Raw genomic sequence first — 27,958 nt, forward strand, 5'->3', positions numbered from 1 at the left:
GGAAGCTGAGGCGGCACTGGGGACTCTACCTTTTGGTGTCCCCAATAGCCCAGAGGGAGCTGCAGATGGGACCCACCCAGCCTGAGAGGTTCCTCTGCAGCTCTGAGAGCCTCTCTGTGCTAAGGGAGCAAAGGGAAAAAGGGGAAAAGGGGGAAAAAGGGGAAAAAATGGGAAAAGGGGGGGAAAGGGGGGAAAAAGGGGGGGGAAAGGGAAAAAGGGGAAAAGGGGAAAAAAGAACCATTTCCATCTAGCAACAGAGCAGGGGGCACCGAGCTGCATCTTCTCCCTTCTGCAGGGGGATACAAGAAGGAACCTGGATGAGGAAAACTTGAAACCCTGGGAGTGTTTATTGGTGGCAGGAGAAAGGGGACTGGAGGCTGTGAGAGAGGAAGGCTCCTGGCAGAGCTCAGGGAGGAGAATTTGACTACACCAGCCTTGGGCTGTGTGGGTTGGAAGAGCTGGAGGTTTGCAGGGAGCAATAGTGGAGTAATAACTTCACAAAGCAGTGAGGAAACACTGTGATCTGGGACAGCCACACTGCTGGGAGGGCAGGGATGAGAGGTTAACACAGCCCCTGTGGGCTGGGGTGTGAACACAGATCCTGCTGGAGCCCCGAAACAGCACCCTGGCTGCCTTCCCAGCCCACCCTGCTTGTGTCCAGGGAGGAGGAGGGTGACAGGAGCTGTCTGTCTCTCCTGCCTGGCAGCTGGCAGCTCTCCTCCTCCTTTATCATCCTGCCCAGCTCATTGCCAAGTTTTTATGCAAAGCAGAAAAGCCTCATTAAGTGATGCTGAAAGCACTCCCCTCTTGGTGTTAGATGTGACACCCATCTAAGTGAGCAAAATGTTCTGGCTGGGTTAATGCTTTGTGCAGGTACAAAATGACTGGGGAAGGTGCAGAGTGGGATGAAATCCGGCCTGGGGAGGAAGGAGAACTGACTGAGCTTGCAAAGTGTGTCAGTCTCAAAGCTGGGAAACAAGCCCAGACATCCTCATTGTAAGTCTGATATTCAGCTGCACATGCCAAATGCCTTCTGACTTCCCTGACAGAGCTCCAGGGAGCAAATCCAGAAGGACAGTGACATCTCCTCTGGTTTAGCGGGGTTTCCTGCAGTCCATGGACAGGCAGAGCTTGGTTTCATGCTCCAAGCCCCATCCAGGCAGTCTTTGGGGGGATTCCTTGGGGTCTGGTCCTCAGGGGTTCAAGAAGCATTTGGACAATGCCCTCAGGCACAGGGTGGGATTGTTTGGGTTCCCCTGTGCAGGACCAGGAGTTGGGCTTTGATGATCCTTGTGGGTCCCTTCCAGCTCAGGATATCCTAAGATTTTCAGTCAGGCAGCTCTGTTGCAGCCAAAGGTGCTGCTGCAATTGCCAGTGGGTGAGTTTGTCCTGCAATTCCTCGTGGCTGGAACTCCCTCTGTCCATCACTTTCAGGAGCATCTGGCCCAAAAAGTGTCAGCTCCGAGCAAATCCCTGTGGCAGATGTGTTCAGAGATAGGGTGGGATCTGGAGCACCCCCAGCCATGAGCTGGGTACTCAGAGGGTCTGAAGAGATTGGGGTAGCTCTGGAAGGATCCAAGGGACCAGGGTGCCACAGGGCTCTGATTTGATTGTTTTTCTCTGAAAAGTGCTGTGCTGATGGTGTGGAGGGAGCAGAGGGCTGGGACAGTGGAATAATATCCCAATATTACCGGGTGGAACGTGCCTGGGCTTGTCTGGCCCTTGCTGCTTGACCAAGGGCGGCAGCTGTGGTGCTTCACCTCAGAGACACCTTTGGCTAGCTGGAAATTGCAGCTGGCACTTGGAACAAGTCCAGGCAGCAGGAACTCAGGTTTTACCTCTGATGGAGAAGCTTTAGGCGAGGCAAAGAGGAAAAGGAGACGGATTCTGCGGAGAGTTTAATCCAGAGTTTTATTCCAGGGTCACTGATCTCTGAATTTTGGTAACAGCTCCATAGAATACCGACGCACGGTCTCAGTGTCCTTTTAAGCCTGGGGGGAGGGGGAGGGAAGGGATAGGTGTGCCACCAACCAGGTAGGAGGGGGGAAGGCTCAGGGGACAAATGACACTTGGATGGCCCAATTGTCCCCAGGGCTGAGAGGCATCTTTTGAACTTCACCAATCAGACAATGGCCTTGCTGGCCTACTGAGATTGATAGACAGCTCTCAGCAGGAGGCAAGGAGAGGGGAAGGGAGAAGGTATTGGCACACCTGGGAGGAAGTGGGATAGCTGAACGAGGAAATCGCATCACACTGCAACAAGACAGCACCTGTGCACCTCCAGGGAGTCCTTCCTACCTGGGCAGGTGCAGGGAGCACCAGCACCTTGAACTGCTGGCAGCCTCCGTGGCAGGGGATGGCAAATTCTGACTCTTCTGCGTAATAGGAAAAGAGGTACTGAGATGGAGAATCCCAAATTAGAGCACTCTGGGCATTGCCAGTGGTGCTTTATGGGGCTGCTGGGAAGCAGGGGTGGTAACACCTGTGCACAAAGGGCTCTGGGTTCTGCTGCTGAAAGGCAAGAACTTGGAGCAGCTGGGGGAAGATTCTCCTAAACTGGTGCCTGAGTGAATCCCAAACATGTCAGAACACCTGCTGCCCCCAAAATGGGGTCAGACAAGGATTTTATCTTCCCTTTTTTTGGTAATTCCTTAATTATGGAGGTCTTCAAAGGTTACAGAGGTGGTACCTGTGCTGTTGAGTCTTGCACTGGGAGCAAGAGTTCATTTGCTTGTCCTCTGCTTAAGCCATGTAAAAATTGTCCCCATCTGTCTGCTGGAAAGCAGAGTAGAGGATGTATAACTGCAGAATTTGTCAGATAAACCAGTGTTTAAAGTATCCCTCCTCCTGCATCCCATTCCAGCTCCTCTCCCTGTCTCTTGGCTCATTCAGGATATTATTAACTCTCTCTCTGTAGCCGTGGCTCTGCTCACAGCACAGCATTAAACCAAGCAGAGCAACAGCTGCTTGAGATGCAGCAAAATTCTTCTCTCTGCTCTCTTAGCTGGAGGCCTTGGCCCACACCAGGGAGAAGGTAAAAAGCAATTCATCCAGGAAAGCTGGGAAATTCAATCTGTTGTAGCAGGGAGGGAGGTTTAGGCCCCATGAGGATCCTTGTGCTCCCACAGTCCCTGCTGGCATTGCTGCTTTCCAGCAGGGACACAGTGACAAGGAGATGTTGATTTGGAGGCTTCATTCAGCTGCCCAGGTGAGCAGCTACTCAAAACCTACTATGAATCCAGTTATCTTAATATGGTTTAGGTTGAATGAAGATGTTTTTATTCCAGGCTAAATGGGGTGTTTTTAATGTCAGCTACTAAATTATCTCATGTAATCTGCTCGCTCTGCTCGCTGCCTCCTGCTGAAGCAATGAGTGTCTGTGCTTGGGAGAGGCAGAGTAATTTCCCTGCAAATGTCTTCAGAGCAGCACGACTGTGACCTTACACTCTGAGACATGTGACAGAGGTGCTGTGGAGCTGCCAGGAGCAGAAATCCCTTCCCCAGCCCAGGGGGGATCCAAGAGGAGGCAAAATAATTCAGGAGAGGGCTGGGACTTGTTGCTGGTTCTGCCTCTGTAGAGAAATCATCTCCTCACCCACCATTTAGATTTTATTTATTTACCAGCTTTTTTTAATGGGAATCTCATGGATGGCACTTAGGGGCAGAAAGTGGATGATGAGGTGGGCAGTTCTAGCTCAGGTTGTACAATCACAGACTGGTTTGGGTTGGAAGGGACCTTAAGACCATCTCATTCCACCCCCTAGAGACCAGCTTGCTCCAAGGCCCATCCATCCAGCCTAGATCCAGGTCCAGGCTGGTAATTCAGGAATGGCCACTGTGCCCATGGACTGAGGCCAGCTTTCTCCTCCAGGGTCTGACTCCTGATGGCAGCAGAAGAAAGGACGTGCTGCACCAGAGCAGCCTGAGGCTCAGCCCCTCTTCTCCTCTTCCCAGCTGGCAGCTCTTCCCTCTTTTCCCACAGCAATTCCCTGATCATTCCATGTGTGTGTGGATGTGTGTGGAGCAGTGGTTCCTACAAACCCTTCATCCTCTGTGGGCTGCCAAAACTGTGGCCACTTACTTTGTTTCTTCAGCTATAGCTGTGCTGAGAAGGCCCTGACAAAGGAGGAATGATGAGGAGGACTCCATGGATATCAGAAGGCTAATTAATTACTTTATTAGACTATATTATTCTATACGTCTAAAACTGAATCTGCCAAGCACTCAACTCTGCACACACGGCATTGAATCTCACAACTGTCACCCAACACACACACACTCTTGGCCCTGATAGGCCAAGGAAACAAAACATCTTCACTTTGGGTAAACAATCCCCATATTGCATTCTACTTTTGCACAAACACAGGTACAGCAAATCATAAGAATTATGTTTTCTTTCTCTGATGTTCAGAGAATGTGAAACCCAGAAATATTCTTGGGAAGAATTGTGCCTTGCTTTTCTCTGTGAAGAGAAATGTGGCTACACTCAGCAACCTTCCCTATCCTCTCAGGGAGTGTGTGAGATGAGGGTCTGGGCTCTGGTGTCTCTGTGCCACCCCTGTGTCACAGACATCTTTTCTGAAAAATCCTTTCCTTAGGATTTTTTCTCCTGAGAAGCTGAGAGGCCTCAGGAACAAAATGTAAACAATGGTTATCTGCTGCTGTGGAATGCAACAGGTGCATCTGTGATTGGTCTCATGTGGTTGTTTCTAATTAATGGCCAATCACAGTCAGCTGGCTCGGACAGAGAGCCCCGAGCCACAAACCTTTGTTATCATTCTTTCCTTTTCTATTCTTAGCTAGCCTTCTGATGAAATCCTTTCTTCTATTCTTTTAGTACAGTTTTAATATAATATATATCATAAAATAATAAATCAAGCCTTCTGAGACATGGAGTCAGATCCTCATCTCTTCCCTCACCCTCAGACCCCTGTGAACACGGTCACACCCCTGTGGCAGAGCTGGGGTGTCCCCACGTGCCCAAGTGAGCACTGTGCAGGGCTCAGGGTGGATCTGCTGGATTATCACGTCACAGCCCTGCAGTGGCTTTGCTGCCTCAGAGTTAAGCCCCTGAGGGACAGAGCCCTTCTTACTCTCTCTGCCTCCCTGGAGGGAGGTTGTGCTTCCAGTGAGAGAAACCTGCCTGGAAACAGGCTGGGCACATTTAGCCTCTGGAAGTGGCTCTGGAAGCAGCTTGGGCTGAGCAAAGCAGGGAACTCCAGCACCTGGAAAGAGATTCTGAGTGGGATTATGCAAAGGGTGTTTAACATTCACAGCAGTGCTGGCTGCAGGGTGAGCTGCTCCTCCTGCAGGGCTGGGAGTTCAGGGAGGGCCACAAAGGCAGCTCCTGGGGAAGGAATAATATCATTCCTTACAGTAATCCCTTCCCCAGTCCAGGGGGCATCCCAGAGGAGGCAAAATAATTCAGGAGAGGGCTGGGACTTGTTGCTGGTTCTGCCTCTGTAGAGAAATCATCTCCTCACTCACCATTTAGATTTTATTTATTTACCAGCTTTTTAAAATGGGAATCTCGTTGATGGTACTTAGGGGCAGAAAGTGGATGGTGGGGTGGGCAGCTCTAGCTCAGGTTGTACAATCACAGACTGGTTTGGGTTGGAAGGTACCTTAAAAACCATCTCATTCCACCCCCTAGCTCCTCCTGCATGGCTGGGAGCTCGGGGAGGGCCACAAAGGCAGCTCCTGGGGAAGGAATAACATCATTCCCTACAGTAATCCTGCTGGCTTTACCTTCTGCATCCAAAGTGGTGAGATCAGGTGCCATCTAGTGTAAACCCTTCCTCTTAATGCACATCTGACTCCATCCACTTCTTTCTGTTATTTCTTCCTTTCCCTGCTTTCATAAGCAAGCTCTGAAACCCTCAGCTGCTGGAACAAAAGCAATTCAGCATTTTCCCAGGAGATTCTGCAGCAAAAACCTCACCAAGTCCTCCTGGCGCTCTCTGCAGTGCTAAAGGGAAGGTAGGAGAGAGATCCTACAGCAGCACCAATTCCACAGCCCAGCAGGGGAAACCAAGCTGGGATGGGATGGGATGGGATGGGATGGGATGGGATGGGATGGGATGGGATGGGATGGGATGGGATGGGATGGGATGGGATGGGATGGTTCAGTCTGTGGCTGGGCGATGGCACAGCTGCTCTGGGCTGTCCCACGTGTCCCTGGACAGCTCTTCTCCCTCTGTGGCATCTACAAAATGGTTGTGGAAATGGTTTGTTGCAGGGAAGAGTGAATGAGCCTGATGTTCCCTCCCCCTGGACAGGGTGCGTTTGTGGCCATTTCCATGTGCCCTGCCCTGGGTTTCAAGGCACGAGAGCAGATTTCACAGCCCTCCCACCCCTGCTGCTCTCTGCGCTGGCTGTTCCTGGGTATTCCCTGGTCAGGGTCCCTGTGGGAGGAGTTCCAGCCCTTCCAACCCCCCCAACCCCACTGGGCACTGAGGGCAGAAGGCTGAAACCCCCCTTGGAGAGCTGCTATAAATCCAGCTGGCACAGATCAGTGCAGGATGTGTCTGTAAATATTAATTCTTTTCACTCCTGCCAGTTGACTCAAGAATCATCGACTCCTCGTGCTGCCAAGGTGTTTTGTGCTCATTGAACTGGAGTGTGCCTGCTCATCCAGGGATGCACGGCCCCAAACTCCCTCCTCGTGCAAACGTGGCTGGAAAACACTCAGTGTAACTCCAGTCTGAGGTGTAAAATCATGGGGAGAATTAGGGCAGCGTGAGCTGATGCCTTGAATGTCCCCACCAGGGGATTCCCCTTTCCCGAGGACCCGGGGAAGGGCTGGGGCTCACTCTGGCTCTGGGAGCTTTGCTCGGAGCAAATCCCCGGGATCTGGAGCTCCAGGGCAAGGCAGCCCTGCCTCGGGGGAGGAGAATGAATATTTCAAAATGTAATCAGAGTCACTGGGGAAATGTGACAGGATTTAAACGATGACATAACACGCTTGTCTTGTCTTTGCTGCCGGTGCTAATGAGCAAGAATTGAGGGCATTAGCGATCTATCCGCGGGCATTAGCGCGTGTGGGGCAGGGATCGCAGCCCTAATTAGTCTCATCCTCGGCTGCCAGCGCAGCCACTTTGCGTGCCCGCTGCTCTGGAGTTACTCAGGCTTTACCACAGCACTGCCCATCACCTACACCTGGTTGTAGCTGGGTTTTATCACCTTTGTCTCCCTAAAAGAAGCCTGAGCGCTTTTTCCTGCCTTCTGGGTGTGATGACATCTCTGAGAGGGTTTTTTGATCTGTTTTCTCTTGGCCATTTGTCACTTAAGGAGAAGTTAAGGCGTCCAGAACAGATTTTTTTTGTGTGTGTGTTTGTTTATTAAAACTAATATTTGTTCTCCCAAAAGCCTCATCTCTGCAAGAAAACCAGAGGGGTTGGGCTGGAAACAAACAAATAAAAACCTTCAGAGGAAAGACCCAGGATTTAAGCTTGTCCTGCCTATTTTTCCTACCTCTCCAAGCTCCAGTTCCTCACGGTGGGATTTTCAGTGGAACCTCACAGAGCCCTATCAGGAGGTCTGGGCTGGCCACAGTGTGATGGGTGCAGGGAGGGAATGGTGCCAGCTTCTTGGGCAGGAGATTGGGCTCTGGCATCTCCCTGATGGTAGGAAATAAATTTTGAAGAATCGAATGGCCAATATGATGGATTAGATGTCTTTGCCCCACTACATTTAATCGATGGCAGCGGGTATTTATGGCATTATATACTCCAAATCTATAATGATTAGTACCTCATTAACTTTTTCTTTTGATTGTCTTCCTGCAGTGTTGTAATAAGGGAGCCCAGAGCTCTGCATCCCTCTCCAGCCTGGCAGGGATGGGTTTGCAGCCTGGAGGAGATGAGAGCAAAGCTTTGGATGAAGAGTGTGACCCTGCAGCCCCATTATCCTCTGAGTGAGTGGAGGAATCTCAGTGTAAATCATCCCCACCAGGAGAGATGCTCATTGTTCCAGGCGTCCAAGATCTCAGTCCTGTGTTCCTGTGGCAATGGTTGAACAGGGAGCAAAACTCCCAGCAGTGGGAGTGGGAATTGAGGATGAGTTTCCTGGTGCTCTGGCAGCATTCTAGGGCTGTCACAGCAGGAGTGAGCTGCTCCCCGGGGATTTTTGGTGCTGCACTTTCCCCTGGGGCACAGATAGATGCACAGGGAAAGGAACAATCTCAGTGAGGAGCTGTAAGGAGCACCCCCTTTCTGCCCTGGAGTATTTCCCCCCAAATCTGTGCAATCAGACCTCGCAGCTGAGTTCTCTTGCTGGCAGGGCTGAGTTGTGCTCCTGATGCAAACCTGCAGGGCTAGTTTGTACCACTGCAGTCACTTCCACCACTGCAGAAATGCTTGGGAAGCTGGCCCATAAATCCTGCCAGACTGACAGGCTTTCACAACCAGACTGATAAATGCATTTGAATTAGGTAAATGTTTTCAAATGAGATAAATACCTTCCAATTAGATTAGCTCTGTGTGAGTTTGTCAATTCCCAGTGTGAGCGAAGCCCCTGATTTTCCCACCTGCTGGGAGGCTGAACTTGTGCAAATGAGCTCTGCAGTGCTCAGGTCCGACGTGAAATTGTTGGATATTAACAGAGCTCCTCAGAAAGGGACTGTACTTCTCCCAGATTCATTTGGTACTCCCCAGCCAGCCCCTGACATAAGAAGGATGTGGAGCTGCTGAAGTGAGTCCAGAGGACTGTGAAGGTGCTCTGGAGATGGAGAGAGCTGGAGTTGCTCAGCCTGGACAAGAGAAGCTCCAGGGAGAGCTCAGAGCCCCTGCCAGGGCCTACAGGGGCTCCAGGAGAGCTGGAGAGGGACTGGGGACAAGGGATGGAGGGACAGGACACAGGGAATGGCTCCCACTGCCAGAGGGCAGGGCTGGATGGGATATTGGGAATTGGGAATTGTTCCCTGTGAGGGTGGGCAGGCCCTGGCACAGGGTGCCCAGAGCAGCTGGGGCTGCCCCTGGATCCCTGGCAGTGCCCAAGGCCAGGCTGGGCAGGGCTGGGAGCACCTGGGACAGTGGGAGGTGTCCCTGCCATGGCAGGGGATTGAACCAAGATGATCTTTAAGGTCAACCCAACCCATTCCATGGTTCTATCAGTAAAGCATCCCAGCCTGAGTGTGAGGTGCTGCACTCCAAGAGCAGCCAAGACCTCCAGCAGGGTGAAGCCCCTGCCTGAAGGGTGGAGATTGGGCTGGGCAGTGATGGACCCAGCAGGAGGAGAATTCAGAGTCGGAAGCATCAATTTGCACCTTGTGACCCCCTGTGCACAAAGTCAACCCCAATTCATGCAGGAAGGCCCCACTGAGGACAAAGAGTCTGTGCTCCCCCTCCATGCTGCAACTTCCCAGCCAGTCCTCTGCCATCAGCTCATCTGTGGGAATGTTGCACTTGTCTGACAATTCCTACAGAGTGAATAAACCCAGTCCTGTGCCGTAAATTATTCACAGCCCCAAGGCTGCCTCCTTCTGCAGGTGCTCCCTATGGCACAGCTCCCTGTGGTGAGGTGAGAGATGAGAATTTAACTCCATGTTTCTCAGAAGGCTGATTTATTATTACATTACATTACATTACATTACATTACATTACATTACATTACATTACATTACATTATATTATATGAAAATTATATACTAAAACTATACTAAAGAAAGAGAAAGGAGACATCAGAAGGCTGGAAAAGAATGAATAATAAAAACCCGTGACTGACCAGAGAGTCCGACACAGCTGGACTGGGATTGGCCATTAATTAAAAACAATTCACATGCTGGGTAAACAATTCTCCAAATCCCATTCCAAAGCAGCAAAACAGGGAGAAGCTGAAGCTTCCCAGCTTCCCAGGAGAAGAAATCCTGGCAAAGGGATTTTTCATAAAATATCACAGTGACAGCTCCCCAGTCCTAAAATGGCCTCAGAATGGTGGAATCCCAGAATGGGTTGGCTTGGAAGGGACCTTAAAGCTCATCCAGCTTTATGGGCAGGGACACCTCCCACCAACCAGGATCACTGAAGCCCCCTGTCCCATCCAAGGACAGGCAGCCCTCAGGAACAGCCTTAACCATCAAACTGAACAGCCCAGGTGCCCAAATCAGAGTGGCACTGACCTGATCCTGTGCCAGTGGCAGCTCTGCCTGTCCCTGACACCCAGGCCCACATCGTGACTTAGCCATGATTTGTGCTGGGCATTAAAAGAAAAAAAAAGAAGCTGATGACGCAAGTGGCTTTTTCTTTCAGGCATTTCAAGCAGGACTGGAGAGTGCATAAGTGCAAGAAATTGCTGGAGAGGGGAGGAGGATTGCAGCTCTTAAATCATCTGCCTCTGCCATGCAGGGTTACACTCAGTGGTGTTGGCACTGTGGAGAGATCACTGCAGGCAAATCAGGGGGGAGCTTCTGCTCCTTGGAAAGGCTTTTTCATCAGAAAATGGAGCAAATGTAGCTTTGTTTGAATGTGAATTGCTTTGACTTAGGGTTTTAGTAAGTGTTACAGCATTCCAATGCCTTGAAATGAAAATATGGCTGGGAATACAGGTGAAAATATTGCTGTCTGTTTGATTTGATTCAGTTTTTAATCCACACTATCTAAATGACTGATAAACTCTAACCCTGTGCTGTCCACCCCATGGAAACATTAGGGTTTGGTGCTAAAATTCTCATCTTTGATGTTCTCTTGCACAATGGAAACAACCAAATTCCCACTCAAATGAAGCTGTTTGGGGCTGGCTTTGCTTAGGTACAGTCTGTGTGGCACTGAGCTTTAGGAGATTTGTAGATATACAGATACAGAAGGATTTAAGGAGTGTCAGAGTTTCCTACCCCCTCTGCCTGCTTGGACCCAGCTGGGATGGGCTGATGAAGCACAGCAACCTCCATTCATTGGAAACACCCCTGTTGTGAGTGGTTTATGCTCATAATGCAGAGCTCAAAAAATCTCACTTGAAATGATGATTTCTCACTGCTCCTGCAGCTCTCCTTCAAATCTAACCTCTGCCTGTTCTATCTGGAGCTGAGATGGAGCCTGAGCCTGCTCCCTGCACTGTGGGGAACTTGTGAGCCTGCACTGTGCTGGATTCATCTTTGCTGCAGGAGGAATGGTGCTGGAAGCCAAAGCACCCAGGAATTCTGCTGGAAAACCCTCTGGATGCTTCTCCCTCTGCACTGGCTCCTTATGGGAGCACTCAGCTGCAGCACTCAGCTGATTCCTGCACATGTCCAAGCTGTGCAAAGCAGCCTGGCCAGGGACAGAGGATTGGGAGCCAATCTGCTAAACAGGGATTTAGCCAAGAGGCAGCCCCGAGTGCCAGCCCTCTCCTAATACTCCCTTAAGCAGCACAGGCAGCTGCTGCTTCCTCGCTGGCCCTCCTCACAGTTCACCTCAGTCCTCCAACTGCAGCAAGGCATTTCCAACCAGAATTAGGTTTTGTTGGCTTCTTGCTACAGTGCCTTTTAATTAGGAGCACAGCTGCTCTGGAAACACGGAGCTCACTTTTCAAAGAGTGCCTCTGGAAAGTGATTACAGCGGATTAAAGCGGAAAGGTTAGGCAATTTATTCAGGTGGCACTTAGCAAACGCATCGGATTATTTGGTGCTGCAAGGATGATTTAAAAACTCACAAGAATAACATCTCTTGGGCTCCTGCTGGCCTTGAGGGACTCTGCTGGCAAGGCAGGTGGTGGAGCTGAAAGCTGGGAATGAGCAGTGCCTGGCTGCTCTGGAGCTCTCCACTGTGCTGAGGTCCCTTTGCTGGTGTCTGTTGGGTCTCTGCAGTTATCAAAGGTTCAGTTCAGCCAGGAGCTGTCCCAGGAATTACTGTGGACTCAGCGTCCATGAGTCTTGCCTCCAGAGGATGTTAATAGGTGATGCTGTCTGTACCTGCCATTGATCCTCTGCCCTGAGCATTTGCTGCGAGCTCCCCCCTGGCAGAGCTCTCTTTCCAAATCATCACAGAATCGCTGAGGCTGGAAAAGACCTCCAAGATCATCAAGTACAACCTTTGACTGATCCCCACCTTGTCACCAGCCCAGAGCACTGAGAGCCACATCCAGGCCTTCCTTGGACACCTCCAGGGATGGGGCTTCACCACCAATGGTTTGTGTTAGGAGGTCCATAAGGATCACCCTGTCCACCACCCTGCCAGAAGCAGGGACACCTTCCACCATCCCAGGTTGATCAAATCGCTCTCCAAGATGATCTTAAACACTTGCAGGGATGGGACAGCCACAGCTTTTCTGGACACCCTGTGCCAGGGCCTGCCCACCTTCAAAGGGAACAATTTCTTCCTAGGCAGTCCTGAAGGAGCACTTTGATGTGGTGAGACTCTGGCCCTTGGAGCCCTGCAGCCCTGCACAGGAATTGCACCCTGATTAATTCAGCAGCATCCCCTGAGCTGAGGAAGGTTGGAGAGGTTTTGCTCAGGTGTGGGAACACTCCTGAGCCCAAGACCTGCATGAATCCTCTGGTTCTCCATTTGGAAATGATTCTGGTTCTGGAAAGCCTCTCTGGCCCAAGGCCATGTGCTGCTCCCTCTCAACTGCCTGGCTGTAGTGTTTACAGCAGTGGAAAGGATAAAGCCCCCAGAAATCCATCGGATTCACTTCAAAGCTCAGGCTCCATGAGAACACCTCAATCCTTTTCTCTCCAAAGGGAAAGCAGTGGGAGCCCCTGTCTGGATGTATGGAAACGATCCAACTTGCCAATGTGTGAACAATCTAAACATAAAACTTCTCTGAGGAGAAACTAAACCAGGGGTCACATCCAAAGGGAAAGCTCAGGGCTGACCTGTGGCAGCAGCAAGTGGATGGACACCCCAAGGATGAGCAGTGTCTTCTGCCAGGGCTGTAGTGACAGCAAGAAAACAGAATTATTCCCAAATAGCTGCTCTGTCACCCTGCTTTTTTAAGATTTTCTAAGCCTTCTGATGTTTACATACTCATAACAAACTTTCTCACACACTTTCTGTAAATAACTTATTGTTTTGCATTCTTTTATGGAGGAGGAGAAATTTGATGGACTCTTGGTTTGTCCAGTGTCATTGGAGAGGTGGCACTGTCACCCTCCAATCCACTGTCTCTTTTGGAAAACTATAAATGTTGGAGTCAGAAAATAAACTTCCCTTTTCTTCACCTTGAAAGCAGCGGTGTGTGCGCTCGTGTTGTTTCATGTCCTATAGTGACAGCTGCTCCGTGTGTTTCTGCTGGGTAGCACTGGATTGGAGTTGTGCTGGTGTAGCCATGATATTTTCTGAAAAATCCTTTCTTTGGGATTTTTCCTCCTGAGAAGCTGAGATACCTCAGGAACAAAATGTAAACTTTGATTATCTGCTGCTGTGGAATGCAACAGGTGGATCTGTGATTGGTCTCATGTGGTTGTTTCTAATTAATGGCCAATCACAGTCAGCTGGCTCAGACTCTCTGAGCCACAAGCCTTTGTTATTCTTTCCTTCTTTTTCTATTCTTAGCTAGCCTTCTGATGAAATCCTTTCTTCTATTCTTTTAGTATAGTTTTAATATAATATATATAATAAAAAAATAAATCAAGCCTTCTGAAACATGGAGTCAGATCCTCATCTCTTCCCTCATCCTCAGACCCCTGTGAACACGGTCACATGCTGGTACTGGGAAAGTGACTTTGTGATGTTCTGGAGTAAAGTTCAAAAGCTCAGGGACCGAGTGGCACCACAGGGCAGCCCCGGCCATGGAGCAGCCCTGGTGGCTCTGCTCTGGGCACTGCCAGGCTCTGCTGCAGAGGGAAGGGATGGATGTGCTGCTCCAGGCTGGAGCAGGGGCAGCTCTCACTGCATCTGTTCGTGTTCACACATTGGGAGTCTTCGTGTAGGATTTAAAAAGGCTGGAGGAGCTCAGCCACTGCACCGGTGGGAGCAGCAGTGCTTTAAATAGAGTCTGAGCGGGACAGCACTACCACCGTGTCTGGGTGCAATTCAAAGACTTGCAGTACCTTGGTTGCCCTTCTCTCACTTTGTTTGGCTGATGTAGGCGTATTTTTGTTTTTACTCGCTTCTCTGTCCTATATTGTCCCTTTTCTTTCCAGTAATGTTGACTGCTCCATCTGTTTATTTATCAGCCCCAGTTTGAACGCGAATTTCAATTAGCAATCTGCTTTGTTTAGTTTTGTTTTAAACAAGGCATTGAGAGCTCCAACAAAGCTTTAATACATAAAGCTACTTGTAATGCAGCTGTTTAAGCTCTTCCATCATATCCATGAACAAAATGAATTCTACTGCTATCAAGATTCATCTGATGAATTAGGTTTAATCCTCCTCTACTGTAGCAGATGGAAGGCACTTCAACAGACAGAAAGATTTCAAATGACTGAGATGGAAAATGGTCTTTGCTCAGGTGTTCCAGAGACATAGAAGAAACTCAAACCTCACATAGTAAGAAATAATTCATCCAGCAACCAGAAAAGCAGTGCCTGGATCTCTGCGCTGATTCTTGATGCTTCTCTTTTGGGTCTGAGGTCACAAGTTACGTGTGTGGAGGCAGAGAGAGTGGCTACCTGTGCAGGGGCATCCCAGGTGGGAATGTGATTCCCTGAACCCCACCTATCCAGGTTTGCAATACTGTGTGCCTGAGGCCCTGCCAGCTTCTTGACTATCAGATCTGGATCACCAGGATCCTTCACAGGAAGGGCTTCTCTGTCCTGGTTGTGTTTGCTAAATGAGGAATTAATTGCTGGGAGTTTGGGGTGGACTCCAAACCCAACATCACAGAGTGGTTTGGGTTGGAAGGGACCTTACAGATCATCTCATCCCACCCCTTACCAGAGGCAGGGACACCTCCCACTGTCCCAGGCTGCCCTGTGCCAGGGCCTGCCCACCCTCACTCAATTTTTAAGAACAATTTCTTTCTAAGATCTAATCTAAATTTCTCCTTTTTAAAAACTGTTACCCCAATCATAGATTCCTTCAACACCCTGTCAGTAGTAAACGTGTCTGAATTCCGTTTAGGTGTGATTAAAACAAAGCCTGTGCTGAGCTGAACGGGTGCATCCCCAGCACCATAACTCAGCAGTTATCGTACCCAGCACTCTGAGGTAACAACGATCCCACACCTGGCACGCCGGGCAATGGAAAAACATCCCCGCGGCTCAGGTAACGGCTCCGTGCGCCGGGCCAGGCTGTTCTCGGCTGTAAACCGATCCCTGCCCGGTGTCCTCTGCCGTGTGTCCTCCACCCCGAGTGCGCTCGCCATGCTGGGATGGAGAGCAGCTGCGGGAGCTCCGGGATGGACGCGATCCATCGGGGGAGGGCTGAGGACGAGTGTCAGGACTTTGTATCCCGCGCAGCTCCCACCTGCGCGGTGCCCGCGGTGCGCTGAGCGCGGGCAGGGCTCGGTGCGCCGATGAGCGCTGATGAGCGGGCGCGCTAATTGCGGGTCCCGCGGGGGCGGGCGCTGGGGCGGGGCGGGGGGGGTCCGGTCCCGCCGCCGGGGCCGCTCTGTATAACCGGTCTCCCGGCAACGGCGGCCGCGTCACTTCCTGGGGAGCCGCGGGCGAGCGCACGGACAGGTGGAGCGGCGGGGCCGGCCGGCACCGGTGCTGCCCGTGGGGCTGCGCTGCTGCCCCGCCCGGCTGCGCTCCTGCCCGCTTTGGGTGCGCTTCTGCCTGCTTTGGGTGCGCTTCTGCCCGGCGCGCCCCGCTCCGGCCGCTCCATCCCCCGGTGCGCGACCGGTGCCGCGGCGATGAGCGCCGAACTGGACGGCGTGTCCGTGCACTCCTCCTCCTCCTCGTCGGGCTCGCTGGGCTCGGCGGCGGGGCCGGCTCCGCGGCCGCTCTCGGCGAACGTGCGGCGGCTGCACCAGGCGCTCACGGCGCTGCTGAGCGAGGCGGAGCGGGAGCGCTTCATCCTCTGCCTCAACGCCTACCACGGCCGCCGCAACGTCTGCGACCTGGTGCGCTCCCTGCGCGCCCTCCTCGACGGGCCCCGCCGCCGGCAGCTGCTGCCGCTGCTGCGCCTCGTCCTGCCGCGCTCCGACCAGCTCCTCTTCGACCAGTACACGGCCGAGGGGCCCTACCTGCCGCTGCCCGGCCGCCCCCCGCCGCCCCCCGCCCCGCCGCCGGTGCTCCCGGGCGAGCTGCGGCAGGTGACGCTGCGCCGGAGCAAAGCCCACGAGGGTCTGGGCTTCAGCATCCGCGGCGGCGCCGAGCACGGCGTGGGCATCTACGTGTCGCTGGTGGAACCCGGCTCTCTGGCCGAGCGGGAGGGGCTGCGAGTCGGCGATCAGCTCCTAGGGGTCAACGGCAAGTCCCTGGACAGGGTGACCCACGCCGAGGCGGTCAAGGTAAGGCGGATCACAGCGGGTCCGGTGGATGTTTTCTCTCCATTCCGCTTTGTCCGGAGCTCCGCTGCGCGCTCCGTCCCGCTCTGCCTCTCCGGTGCCTGTCCGTGTCCCCCCGCTCCTCCCTTCCCTCCCTGGGTCTTACCCCCGTCCATCCGCGTCCCTCCCCAGCTCCATCCCCATCAGTCGGTGGGTCCGGAGCCCCCGGTGCCGCTCCCCGGGACGCGGCGCTCGGAGCCCGCAGCCCTCGGCGGAGCGGAGCCGCTCCGGGTTTGCATCGCTCCGGCGACATCGTGCGGGACCCGCCGTGCTCGGAGCCCGGCCGGAAAGTTTGCGGTGGCGATAGCGGTGCCACCCACGGCAGGGACCGTGCTGCCGGGGTGGCTCCGGGCACGGCAGGCTCGTCCTGCGCTTTTGTCGCGCCTCTGAAACGCAGCGATGCCTGCTCGCGGCTCGCCTGGAGCCTGGGATGCTCGTGGAAGCTGGAAATCTGCGTGAGACGGGTTTTAAGGGACGCACTCCAGCCGCTCTAATGGGTTTCTCCTCGCAAAGATGGGGAAACTGAGGCACGAAGAAGCAGAACAGACCCCCTCAAAGGCTGCATCGTGCCCGAGGCAGGAGCAGATCCCCGATTCCCCTTTGAATGTTCCATGGGGAGAAGGGGAACGGTTACACAACTGAACTGAGGGCTCCCTCTCTCTCCACATGCCCCGGAGACCTGTTGTAGCCCATAACAGCATGGGAGCTATCAATAAAAGCTTTAATGTGGGGGGAGAACTCCATAAACTGTGGGATTTTCGCCTGTAACGTGGGGTTCTGAGGTCTGAGTGTCCCAAACCGTTCCCAGAGCTGAGCTTGTGGTTGTTGGGCTCTGCTCGGAATGTTCCCGAGGCACAAACCTATCGAGCTGGAGAATCGACTTTTAGAGCTGCAATTTGTAGGCAGCGTATGGAGAGCTGGAATCTGGCGTGACAAGGCTGTTCTCCAGCTGTTTGTGCTTTAATTTTTCCATAATAAACTAAAGTGGTTCTGTTGGGAGCCTGTTCCATGTGGAGCCTTCCTCTGACAGTACATTAATCTTGCACAGCTTTGAACACTTCTTCCCTGCCGACCTGTGTGTTCCCTGCCCCGGTTTTAAATCAGTGCCCTGGGCAAGGGCACGACTTCCAGGCTGGAAATGACTCCCTGGTAATCCTGACAGCAGAGGAAAGGTTTGTAGGAATTACTTTCCTCTTGTTCCTAATGATAGGACAACAGCAGGGTAAGCTTCCAGTTGTTAGTCTGCAATTTTGTGGCTTGGAGATTGCAGCCCCCACATATTTTGGTTATGGCATTGGGATGGAGAGGAACCAGGTGTCAGAAATGCTCTACTCCATGACTTCATCTCCAATTCATCCCACTCTGCTGGGTAATTCACATCACTTTCTGTTTGTTCTCTAATGTAATGTAATTGATGCCTTTTAGACATTATTAATTTTGAGTGAAACTAAGTGCTTCCTGCAGAGAAATAATTCCTGGAGGATGTGGCTTGCCAAGTGCTATATTTTGTTAATATGATCCTGATAGGAAAAAGCAGCTTAGAAATTGTCTCCTTGTGAGCTGAACTTCTTTCAACAACAAATTCATCACTTGCCCTGTGCTGGCACCTTCTTGAGCTCCTGGGTTCTTTTCACATCTGGGAAGGGTTTCTAAGACCCACGTCGTGGTGGTGGAAACATTTTGCTTGTGAAGAATGGCAGAGTGATTCACAGTACAGCTCTAATAAATCCTTGGGAGACTCTAAAATGAACCAAGTGTTAATTTGCCCTCAGATGCTGCATTTGGGAGGAGGGAAATGAAGAGATTGCCTTCAGTGATTCTCAAGGGCAGCATTTGAGGGTTTAAGGTACAAATAGCTCAGCCCGATGTTTTGGGTGTCATTCAGAGTGGCAGAGCTGCAGGGACAAGAGGTGGTGATGGGTGGATTCATTTTGTGCTCTGCTTCCCCTTGAAACCTGAGGTCTGGGGCTCAGGTGGGTGCACTGACAGCTCTGCCAAGGCTCTCCTCAGGCAGAGCCAACCTTGCTGTGTCCTGCCCTCCCCACTGGTGGCTCTTGGTCTGCCCTGCAGTGGGGCAGTGTTGGATGGCCAACATCAGCTCCACTGCTCAGAGCTTGGTGGTCATAACCCCAGGACTGGGGATTTGATCTCTTTCTTGGCTGTTCACTTAAGAGTTGGACTCGATGATCCTTGTGATGCCTTCCAACTCAGAATATTCTGTGACAAACCAGAGCTGGCTTGGTCCTGGCATTCGTGCACGCGCTGTAACGGAGACAGAGAAAGCTGAGGAGAGAGACGTGGTTAACACAAGCCCCTGGCTGTGTGGCTGATCTCTCAGACACTCTGAGCTCCAGAGGAGGGGCTGTGCGAGCTCCCCCGGGCAGACCGTGTCTGATCGGAGCTCAGCTCCGTCCCTGCGATGCTCCGGCTCCTCTTTCCCCCTGTCCTGCAGCCAGCAGCTGTCTGGGCAGCGAGCCCTGCTGTCCATCACAGACACGGCTGCTGGGCTGACAGAAGTTGTCAGAGCTCGTTCCTGGGGCCGGTGCGGGGCTCGGGAAGGCTCCGGGCTGAGCGTGACAAACTCCCCGAGCCGCGGACGCTCGGTGCCCGGCTGGGGCTGTGCCAGCTGCTCGGGCAGAGCAGGGAATAAATGCAATGTCTGAATTTGTTTTTGCAGCCTCGGATGAGCGTTCCCACGGCAGCCACTGCATTCCTTTATCAGGTCGTGGTGGCTCTGTTGCCTTTCCGTGCGTGTCTGGCCGTGCAGGAGCAGCCCCAGCTGCTTTTGTCCCTCCTCTCCAGGAGGAGAGGGGCTCTGGCTGTGGGGTAGTGTTGCTGTCTGTTGGGAAGGATGAAAGTTTGACAAGAAAGTCTCACAGATATGTGTGCTTGGCAGAAAGATTTTTGAATGTAGAATCTGAAGAAGGAGTAGAGATGGAAGCAAGTTTTGATATAGAAGAAAAGAATTGCTGAGCCAGTCTTACTGGATAACCAAGGAGGCAAAGGGTGTGTTAGTTAGAAGGGGTTTTTATGGCTTAGAGCAAAGGATAAACCCACCCCAAACAAGAAGATGTTTTTACCAAGCAGAAAGAGAGCACAGGCAAACAAGTCAGCAAAGTTGCAAGTAGAAAAAAGGTCTCAGAATTTTCCACTGCAAGAAAACTGAAAAACAACTTCTAGCTTAAACTGCAATGTACTAACTTTTAGTGATTGGAGAACAGTAACATGAATATGGTAATTACAGTAGTTATGATAGGCTATAGGTAATAGTTAAGGTATAGATTGGTTCTGCTGTATTAAGATGCTCAGCAAAGAAAAGTCTATAATGCATTGTAACCAAAACCAAAGGGTCTCCAGGCCTGCCTGCAGCTGGAGCTGACAGCTGTGGGCACAGCTCTGTCACCCACGACCCTGGGCTGCTGTAACCTCTTGGATGGAATAAACTGCATTTTGGATACAATAAACTGCATTTTCGAGAGCCCCTGGAGTCCCACATCCCTCATTTCAGCTCTTACAGCTGTCGAGGTGGTCACAACACAAAGCAGAGACCACAAGCAGTCTCAGATGGCAACTCTTTATTATTGAACATGGCTGACTTTTTATACACTTTCTAATTGTTTATACTTCTTCTACCCTAACTATTGGCCACAATAAATCAACATAACACCATTGGTGAAAAGTTACAGGGACTTCAGCTAACTTTCTAAAAATACTTCATCCTGTGGTGGTGTTCACAGGGGTACCAGGAAGAGGGAAGAGATGAGGATCTGACTCCATGGTTCAGAAGGCTAATTTATTGTTTTATGATATATATATATTGCATTAAAACTATATTAAAATAATAGAAGAAAGGATTTCATCAGAAGGCTAGCTAAGAATAGAAAAAGAATAACAAAGGTTTGTGACTGACCAAGACAGTCTGAGCCAGCTGACTGTGATTGGCCATTAATGAGAAACAACCACGAGACCAATCACAGATGCAGCTGTTGCATTCCACAGCAGCAGATAATTACTGTTTACATTTTGTTTCAAGAGGCCTCTTGGCTTCTCAGGAGGAAAAATCCTAAGGAAAGGATTTTTCATAAAACATGTCTGTGACATCGTCCAGCTGCAAAGTTCTCTTCTTATCTTTCTTCAGTTCCTCACTTCTCTTGGACTTCTTGGTTACAGCCTTGGAGAGAGCTCCTTATCAGCTTCTTCTTGCTTCTCAGCTCCTTCTCCCTCCTTTAGCTAACAGGCCTGCTGTTAGCCCCTTCCACAGGGCAGCAGCAATTTCTGTTCACTCCTGGAATTTTCAGGCATCGCTCAGTGATGCACCCAAAGTGAATCATGGCAGATGAGAGCTGCCACAACACCTGGCTAAGTGACCTGTGTGATGTCCCAGCTCAGAACTCCCTGCTGGCCTGTCACCACTGACTGGTGTTTGCAGATGTTTCCAGTGTAAATGAGATAAAAAGTGGCATTCTGCCTTCAACCACAAGATTACCTCAGCATTCCAAATCAATTCCCTTAATGACCAGCTCCTTAACCTTTACGTGAGCACGGGAGTTTTATGCCTTGTCTGCTCTGAGCTCGGCTGTTTCATCCAAATCCAAATTAAATGCCTCCGTTACAATTACAGCTCCATCATTGCAGCATTCATGAGTGCACTTTAGCAAAAGATCACCAGCATTTGAATTATGGGGTAAGTGGAGAAGTTATTGTTGTCTGCCATATTTTTAGAGCTGGCTTGGTTTTTATCAGCCTTGCTATTTAGGACATTATATTATGTCTATAATATATATATTTATTTTACTATTTATGGTGTATATGCTGCTATATTTGAGCACATACTGCTATATTTTAGCAGTAGTGCTGAAAGTTTGTATTGATAAGCTGTCATACTTTATCCAGAGGACTTAAAATCAAGGTGTTTGTGGCTTTAGATCATCAAAATTTAACCTAGGGAAGTGTTTCCCCAATGCTCCGGGGTTGGCACTAAATTCACACTCCTTTCTCCCCCACCCTTTACCTTTCTTGCTTTGCTGTAGGTTTTTATGTCCTTTGAATAAAAAGATATTTAGGGAGGGAGGGGACAAGATAAAGTGAAAAGTGGAAAAAATCCTGTTTTAGAATTTGGCTTAATGAGCTACACTAGCCCCAAAGAGCTGCACTGGTCCCACCATTGGCCCAGCTATTCCTGGCAGATCTGGATCAGCTTGAGCAAAATCCCTAAAATTTCACTAATTTGGATGTGCTGGGCTGGGGGAGTTTGGCAAAGCCATCACAGATTTACACCAACACTAAAGAACCGAAGTCACTGGGCTGGAAATGAGTTTATTCTGGAGGAACTGGAATAGTTCAATTGCCCTGGCTTGGGTTTTCCACCTGTGGAGAGAGGCTGGAGGGGCTGGGGAAGGCTTGGGATGAGGCTGACAAGGCACAGGGGTCTGGGATGTGGCACTGCCAGCCTGTCCTGTGTTCCTGTGACAGCCCTGCCTGGGGAGGGAGGGAGGGGGAACATCCAGGGGCTCTCCTCCTCCCTGACCTGTGAGGGAAGGGGATTGCATCAGGGGGTACCACCCCACACCCCAGCCTGAGATACAGGGGGATCTCATCCCCAGCCACCACCACCCCTGCTCCAGCAGAGCTTTTCACTCCCCCCACACCTTCCATCTCCTGCTCTGATGGAAGAGCCAAGTGGGCATTTAAAAATAATTAAAAGGAGATTGAAATTCCTTTTATGTCGCATTACTGTGGGTTTTCCTGCTGGCAAACAAGGTGATCTCTTCAGAGATTGTAATATTTCACAAAAAGGGACCCGGTGTGACTGCTGAAAGACCTCTGAGAAATGACAGCAGAGAGGTGCAGCCCTGAGCCTCAAACATATTTAGAGCCATTTTTCTTTCCAGCCAGCTTCCAATAAAGCAAATTTCACGTCACTGTTTCTTGTGATGCCAAATTAATTGATCACCATGATCTGACACTGCTTATTTAATCATCCCAGCACTGGGGGCTCAGAGCAGTGACTGCAGCTTGGTTTGGCTGGGTTTTGACCCTTCCAAGTGCTTGGAGCTGTGGCTGATCCCTTCCAGAGTGCTTGGGGGGGGTGGGGTGATTGTCCTGATTCTGTGAAGGTTTCTCTGTTCTGCTGTAGCAGCCCTGTTCTTTTGATGCGCTGAGAGGTTCAGGTCTATTGCATTGATCCCTGATTCTGTGAAGGTTTCATCCTTGTTCCTTTGATTCTGTGAAGGTTTCAGCCCTGTTCTTTTGATCCTGATTCTGTGAAGATTTCAGCCCTGTTCTTTTGATCCTTGATCCCTGATTCTGTGAAGGTTTCAGCCCTGTTCCTTTGATTCCGTGAAGATTTCAGCCCAGTTCTTTAACTGCTGCATGCTTATCGAGGCTCTGTGTTTTTAGAAGGCACTAAAGAAAGAGGCTTGAAACTTCTCCCTTTCCCCAGGGATCTGGAGGAGCTGGAGCCTGGAAAAGGAGGATGTGACTAGCATCCACCCCAATAGTTGGAGTGGTAATCCTTTCCTGCATCTGCTTAGAAACAAAACCCCCAAAACTGCACCAAAAAAAAGCACTCACAGCTTAAAAGGCATGTGCTGTGTGATGCCAGGGGCTCCTGCTGTGCCCTTCTGTCCTGCAAACACTTTCCAGTCAGCTCCTGTGCTCAGCTGGACTCAGAGGGAGAGAGTGGGAAGTGTAAAGGCACCAGGATCTCCCTCTGGGGTAAAGGAGGAGGGAAAATGGTCACTCTGGAGCTTGGAGGTATCTGCATTTAAAATGACTTTTAAAGCTCCTTGAGGGGGAGGGCTGATGGCAGTGGCAGAGCATGGCTGTGGGAGGGCTGCTCTGGTTCCAGGGCAGATCTGGAGCCGTGGTTTGAGCCCTGGAGCTGCTCCCCTATCACTGGGAGCTCCAGATGAATTCCTGGTGTGACTTGGGCTGGGGTGAAGCTGCACACCCAGCCAGGGGCTGTGGAAATGTGGGTTTGGCTGCTCCACCTGCCTTAGGAGTTGGTTGTATTTGCTGCTGTGCCACTGGTTTCCCTCCGTGGGCAAGTTCCTTAATCATCTGTTTCTCTTCATTTCACCAGCAAATCACAATCAGCCCTAATGAAATCAAACGACTTTATACTGATGCAAAAGATTGGAATGAGGGCCTTAATCTCTCCTCTCCTCATAATGCAGGGATGATAGTTCTTGGCACCAGCACTGGCTTGTTCATCAGGGTTAGCATTGTCAGGGCATCCTGGAGTTCTTGCAGCATCTATGTTATTTAGTGGGCTCTTTGTAAATAAACAGTTTTGGCTCAGCAGAGAAATTGATAAGATAACCTGGAGGATAAAAGCTTATTTCCTTCTGGTGGCCTCTGGAAGAAAACAAAAGCGTCAGAACTGGTGAATTAAAATATCCTTTACCCAGCTCCCCTGTCCTCAGGGATGAGGATGGATTTTCTTGACACTTTCCTCAATGCCACGGAGAATTATTCAGCTCTGAATGCCCTCACTTAGAGTGACAAAGCACCTGCTGTGTGATTTACTTGGGTTCTTTGGACTGGATGCTCTGAGTTCTCCCTGCCACGAGCACCAGGTGCTGGGTGAGTACAGGTGAAGCAGAGCCCTGGAGGAGCTCTGCTCCTGCCAGGTGCCCCAGGGATTGCCTCGGAGCCCCTGGGGCTGGGAGAGGCTGGAGGGGGCTCTGCTCTGTGCAGGCTCTGCCTGGATGCCCTCGGTGCTTCATCCAGTGTTGGGAAGATGAAATGGGAAAGCCTTATCAATATGATTGTCTGGCAAAAGATTTTGAGAATATAGAAACTATAAGTGAGATGGAAATGAAGGCAAGCTTTGAGATCCCTCAGTTACTGAACAACTGGAAAACAATGGTGTGGCCAGCTGAAGGCAATCCCCTTTTGATGGAACAACACCCTCTGCTTGCAGACAGGCCCAAGGGTCAGAGCAGACCCTGCCAGCTTGGCAGAAGGGCCCAAAGAGGAGTTTTTAGGGTTTAAAATGTAACACAGTATGGTAATGTAATGATTCTTATAGGCTGTATGGAAATGCTATAGGATTTGTATCTTGTACTAGATTGGTTAGTGAGAATCAGAATATTCAGCACAGAAGAAGATTTATTGTATTGTAATGGGAACTTTGCTCTCTTACCTCTCTTACTCCCTTACCCCTTCTACTCCCTTATGCTTTCACTCTCTTACCCTTTTACTCTCTCACCCTTCTCATCCTCTCTCCCCCTCTCTTCTCTCAGCCTGCTCTGAGCTGTGCCTGACAGCTCCCAGCAGGGCCCTGCACCCAGGCCCTTTGCAATAAACCCCAAGTTCCAGCCCTGGCTGCAGAGATCTCCCATCTCCATCCGTCCCCACCGTCCTACCCCCGATGCTCCTACAGTGCAGCAACTTTCTCACTTCCCCACGATGATTCTTCCAAAGTTTTCCTACCCAGGAATTAACCCTGTTTAGACACTATGGCCTTGTCTGATGGCAGTGTCATTTTTAGCCAATATTGTGCTTCACATCACTCCTTCCAGCATTGCTTGGAGTGGAGCAGAGAGAGAAGACCCGAGGAAGCAGGAGGCAGTGCTTCAATCTGTATTTCCCTTATGCCTCCCCCCTGCCCTGAAAGCACCTAAATAGCTTTGGTTTTGCTTTCTTTCCACAATTATGTGGGATTTTCTGCTGTTTTTAGAACTGTCCTGGGCTTGCCTGAGGGCTGCACTGGGCAGGGACGGCTTGGAGGGGTGGGAGGTTGCAGAGTGGGGATGGGGAGCTTGGGGAGAAGATGCTGGAGCTTAGATTTCACTTGACCTTTGCCGTGAAAGGGACATGGGCTTCCCGATGCCTTGGGGCTAAATGTGTGCAATCACCATAATTATACATCGATTTGCATTGATTTGCATAAGTGCCTCTACTTGAAAGCCCAACTGCTGTCCTTTGCCTTGGGAGAGGGGGAGAGGTTGGACTGTGCCTCCTGAAACTCCTGTTTGTCCTCCTGCAGGGAAGCTGTGTCCACCCCAGGGTCACCCCCCCCTGCATCCCTGTGTCACCCCTGTGTTCCCTGGACCCTGGCACCGTTGCTGTCCCTCCATCTGTGCTTCCCTCAGCCTCCTCCTGTGTCCTGCTGTCCCCTCCTGCCTCTGGGTCACCTCTCCTCGTTGCCCTTCTCCCTGTTCCTCCCAGCTCAGAGCATCCCAGGCTCCCTGTTCCTCTGCTCACATCCAGCTCCCTGTGCTTTGTCAGGCAATATGGGGCTGGGATAGACTTAAAATCATGGAATCCCAGACTGGTTTGGGTTGGAGGGACCTTAAAGCTCATCCAGATCCATGGGCAGGGACACCTTGCACTGTCCCAGGCTGTTCCAAGCTCTGTTCAACCTGGCCTTGGACATTCCAGGGATCCAGGGGCAGCCACAGCTGCTCTGGGCTGCTTGTTCCAAAATCTCTCTCTGCACTCTGGAGCAGGGGACAGTCTCTCCTTGCTTCACCTGGCAAATCTGGCCTTAACCAGATGTGCAGTGGGATCTGCAATAGCCTTTTATCCATCCTTCCTGCAGCTGATCCCTGGAGCAAACATTTTGGGAGCCAAAAATCCTGTGCCTGCTGTCCTGTCTCGGCAGAGGAGCCTTTCAGCTGATGTGGCTCAATCCCTCTCCTGTAAAAGCTCCTGCTCCCCACCCCAGCAGCCCCAGGGAGCTTCTTCATTCCCCCTGGCAGCAGCATTGTTTTGTTCAGTCCATCTGATCCCACAAGCTTAAAAACCCCCCTGAGTCCAGCAGGAACACCCTGGCATGGAGCAGGAAATAGCGGCCGGACAAACTTCTGCCATCGCTCCTGCACGGAGCCGCAACGCGCTGTAAAAGCTCCCCCTGCCTCCCTCCTGTGGAACTGATGCCTTGTGAAAGCTGCCCTAGAACACAGACTGGACAGAGCTAAAGAATAAAGCAGGCATTTATTCAAAGGATCTCTTCAATGGATCCACCTTGGGCAGCACAAGAGCCCAGCCAGGGCTGCACCCAAGATGAACCAAAATGGTCCCAAAATGCACGAGCGGGCACGGGGTCTGTCACTGGGATCAGTTCTGCTCCATTTGCATCTTGCAGTTCATTGTCCCATTCCAGCTTTAGCCCAGGCAGTCCCACCCTGCTTGTTTTTCTCTCTCCAGCCCACGGTGTTTGTGCTCTTGGGGCTGAGATTTGGGTCATTTGTCCTTGGTGCCCAGCTGGAGCAGGAATTGTTTTGTCTCCCTGCTCTGTGCACAGAGCTCACCATCCCCCAGTATGAAGCTCAGACCCACCCACTAAAGCAGCACAGAATGTGAAAAATAGAAAAGCCAAACCTGAGGCATCAGTATCTCAGCATTTCTTTTCCTTTGCAGCTTTATTTCTAAACCTGTGCTTTACTTCTTGGGGTCATGCTGCCAAATTCCTGATGCTCTACTGGCTGATAACCTCTGCACTGACCTCTGGAGCTTGACAGCAGAGCTATGCCCATTATCCCTTGCCCATTATTCCATATCCATTATTCCATGCCCGTTATCCCAGCGCCAAACCAGCTCCTGTGGCATTCACATTCTCTGATAAAATCCCTTCACCCAGGGTTTTTCTCCTGGGAAGCTGAGAAGCCTCAGAGAAAAGGAAAACAATTCTTCTCTCATTTGCTTCTCCTGTGTTGTGCTCATGTGGAATGTGTTTGGAGATTGTTTACCCACAGGTGATTGTTCCATTGGATTCTGCTGTGGAGTTGTTTTCACTCTTTGGCCAATCAGGGCCAAGCTGTGTCAGGGCTCTGGAAAGAGTCAGGAGTTTTCATTGTTATCTTTTTAGCCTTCTGTAAGTATCCTTTCTGTATTCTTTAGTATCGTATAGTATTCTTTAATATAATATAGTATCATAAAGTAATAAATTAGCCTTGTGAGAACATGGAGTCAGATTCATCATTCCGGCCTTTATCAGGACATTCCCAGCAAATACAATAAGCTCCAGCAAGGCTGTTCCTGCTGGAGCAAAAGCAGCTGGAGGCTGTGCTGAGGAGGAAGATGGTTCATGGTTAATGCTCCCAGTATCCAACTGGGATCTTCCCACTCCAGGCTGCTCCTTTACTGGGGAAGGTGAAGGGAGGGGGCTCTCCCTGCCCCAGGCAGCTTGGGGCAGGCTGCCAGGAGCAGCCTGGTGATTCATTGCTGTTCCTTTCTGGCAGCTGTGCTCCTTCTGGGGAGATTTTTGGAGGTGTTTTTACCTCTCAGGGCTGTTGGGAAGTGGGGAATTAGAGGGGGGGAATGGTGAAGATGGGAGAGGAAAGCCCTCAGTGATGTGAGACCTGCAGGGTCTGGAGTCATCTCTATAAAACCTCTTGATATAAAACCTATAAAACCACCTGAAGGGTGGCAGCTGCCCCTCTGGATCCTAGGGAAGAACATGATGTACTGGGAGCTCTTTGGGTTTTATGGGGTTTTTGAAGGTAATTGTGGCACACATGAGATGTGTGCTTCCTATTTTGGTCAGTTTAAACGATCTCCTTCCCTCTCAGAGGGCTTGATAATTAAATGGAGTGTTGTTAGGGGATCAGTGGCCTCATGGAATCAATCTGCCCCTCTCTCTGGCACTTGCTGCTTCTGC

General features: G+C 50.9%; 1 protein-coding gene across 1 annotated transcript in view; it reads left to right on the forward strand.

The window, feature by feature from the left end:
* Window positions 1-15,659: 15,659 nt before the first annotated feature.
* WHRN (whirlin) overlaps window positions 15,660-27,958 on the forward strand; it is a 57,299-nt gene continuing 45,000 nt past the window's right edge. The window contains exon 1 of the mRNA XM_030961428.1: window positions 15,660-16,311. Within this exon, the coding sequence (XP_030817288.1) occupies window positions 15,712-16,311 (600 nt within the window). The 5' untranslated portion in view covers window positions 15,660-15,711. The remainder of the gene's footprint in view (window positions 16,312-27,958) is intronic.

The sequence above is a fragment of the Camarhynchus parvulus genome, chromosome 17 (assembly GCF_901933205.1).
Source record: "Camarhynchus parvulus chromosome 17, STF_HiC, whole genome shotgun sequence".
In the NCBI taxonomy this organism is placed as follows: Eukaryota; Metazoa; Chordata; class Aves; order Passeriformes; family Thraupidae; genus Camarhynchus; species Camarhynchus parvulus.